Below are 2,492 nucleotides of genomic sequence, written 5' to 3' on the forward strand. Positions count from 1 at the left end.
AGAAAAATAAGTAAACCGAAAACCGAACTGTTTAACCGATAAAAAATCGGTTGACCAGATCCGCTAGAACCGATTAACCAATAAACCGTTAAAATGGAATCGTTTAACTATCGGTTCGGTTGGGTTATCGATTTTCCGTTTTTTTTGCCGCCCTAATTATAATTCTTCCATAATAATAATAATAATAATAATAATAATAATAATAATAATAATAATAATAATAATAATAATAATAATAAAGATAAAAGTCTCAAGTATTATTAAAAAAAATATCTTATCATGTAAAAGTTATTTTTTTTAATGAAAATATTTGTGGGAATCGTTTTGAAAAAGAAGTAATAGAACTATAAAGTAGAAATTAACAAACTTGTCAAAAAAAAAAATAATAATAATAATAATAATAATAATAATAAAAACATAAAGAAAACCTGAAAAATAAAATCATTGAAAAGTAAAATATTTAACTAGACAAGCTGACAAGCCTTAGAGCTTGTTAGGTAATTAATATAAAAAATAATAATAGTACAATGTTTTTTATTTATTGTAAAATGTAAAAAGAAATTGTGATGCTTTATTTATTCCATAAACAACAAAGGAATGTAATAAGTTAAATTGTAGGGATAGTTAAAACCCCATAACCAGATTGATCCAAGATCATAATTACTTAGTATTGCTTCTCAATACCTTCTTCTTCTTCTTCTTCCTGAATGTAATCCTGGCTGTTGTAAGGACTGAGAGCTTCAGCAATCCAAGTCTTCTTCCTCCAGGAATTCCAACCCATTTCTTCACATATCTCATCACTGTGATTAATGCTAAAGGTCGAAATACAGCTCCTCTTATAAAACCTAGTTGTTTTCTTCATTATCTCAATCTCCTTTTCCGTCTGTTGAAGCATGTTCTCCACCGATGGGAGCTTAAACTTATTATCCACCAGCCTTGACAACCATTTACATCGTATCTCAGCTGTATGAAGATTTGAAACACTCTCCACATAACCCACAAACGCCATATTCGGTATCAATGGATTAATTGTTCCCCTGTATAAGGGCATGAGACCAGAATTAGGAAGTTCGAGTAAACTTCGAAAGGGCTCTGGAATAACATCTTTCAGCTTTTGCTTGCCCTGAAATCCCGTGCACATCACGACCACATCCGCCTCTGTTTTAGTCCCATCATCGTACTCAACACCTCCTTCATAGAACCACCATTTGGATTCCACCCTCTTGAATGTTATCTTCCCCTTCTCTGCTTCCTCAAAGAACTTCTCAGGCAGGATCGCCATCTGGCAAGAAGCGTAGTCTTCCTCAAATGGGTGATTCGGTTTCAAACCGTACTTAACCAGAGGTAGCTTCCATGTTAAGTAGGATTCGATGGTCTTGGAAACAGCTCGTCTCTGCATCAGATTACATATATAGTTAAATCAAACTGACAAGAGTGTGTTCTAGCTAGCTAGCTAGCTAGCTAGATGGTTTTAATTTGTAATTGGAAATTGTTAATTGTATATACCGCAGGCGAGAAGAGGCGGCAGAGGAGGTTCCTGGGCAGGCCTTGATTTGGCCTCTGGTGAAAGAACTGGGAAAATCTGGTGGAGTAAAAGAGATAGAAGGGAAGACCCCAAATCGAGTAATGTGGAACAGTCCAATGCAAAGTCCTAACCACCATTGTACATGCTGGGTCTTCTGGACCTGACACAATAATTAAGTAATAAGTTTCGAGTCGAGGAGTGCGTGTCGTGTCGTGTCGTGTTTTCACACCCGGAATCATTTAATAAGTACAATTAATTAATTACGTACCTTGGTTTGCCTGGGCACATTCATATGCAAGATCAATGGCGGATTTCTTGTAGCCGACAACCACTGCCTTCTTTCCTTTGAGAAGGTCTGTTGCAGAGGATTTGTCGAGTTTGCTGTAATCTAGACTGTGCATGACTTTTCCCCTAAATATTTCAGGACCTTTGTTTGGAGGAAAAACAGGCATGTTTGGTATGTCCCCATATTTGCCAAGGCAAATTACCACAAACTCAAATTGATGCCACTGCAATAATATTATTGTACATACGACAAATTAAATATATATATATATATATATATAAGATTAAATAATATGATGAATTAGCTAGTACCTCAACGGTTTGTGAGCCAGTAGTGAGGACTCCAACTTCCCAAATGGGTGTTCCTGATCCGGTTCTCAGTGGAGGAGGAGGACTTGAACTAGTGTATTCGGGTAAATAATCGGAGATGGAATTAATAATAGTATTGGACTGCGAGTGGTCTGGAATGAAGCGGATTTGGACGACCTTGGAATTGAACTTGACTAGCTTGAGGACATCGAAATGAGTGGCATAAGAGTAGAGATATTCGAGGATTTGTATGTTAGTTGGGAAGGTTGAATTGTCCCTCTCGGGCCAAGGGAAATCGGAGAACTCGTAGTCGCACCGAGGAGTTTGAAGTTTGGTGGTACCAAACGAACAGTTCTTCCACACTCCTCCAAGC

General features: G+C 37.0%; 1 protein-coding gene across 1 annotated transcript; it reads right to left on the reverse strand.

Annotated features, from left to right (window-relative positions):
- Positions 1 to 660: 660 nt before the first annotated feature.
- LOC124917723 (probable flavin-containing monooxygenase 1) lies at positions 661 to 2,317 on the reverse strand (the record flags this gene model as incomplete). The annotated part of the gene is made up of 4 exons (XM_047458066.1): positions 661 to 1,393; positions 1,507 to 1,685; positions 1,794 to 2,034; positions 2,123 to 2,317. Coding segments are annotated over 4 exons (1,344 nt in total), but the record flags the coding sequence as incomplete, so codon positions are not given.
- Between the last annotated feature and the right edge of the window lie 175 nt (positions 2,318 to 2,492).

The sequence above is a fragment of the Impatiens glandulifera genome, unplaced genomic scaffold (genome assembly GCF_907164915.1).
Source record: "Impatiens glandulifera unplaced genomic scaffold, dImpGla2.1, whole genome shotgun sequence".
In the NCBI taxonomy this organism is placed as follows: domain Eukaryota; kingdom Viridiplantae; phylum Streptophyta; class Magnoliopsida; order Ericales; family Balsaminaceae; genus Impatiens; species Impatiens glandulifera.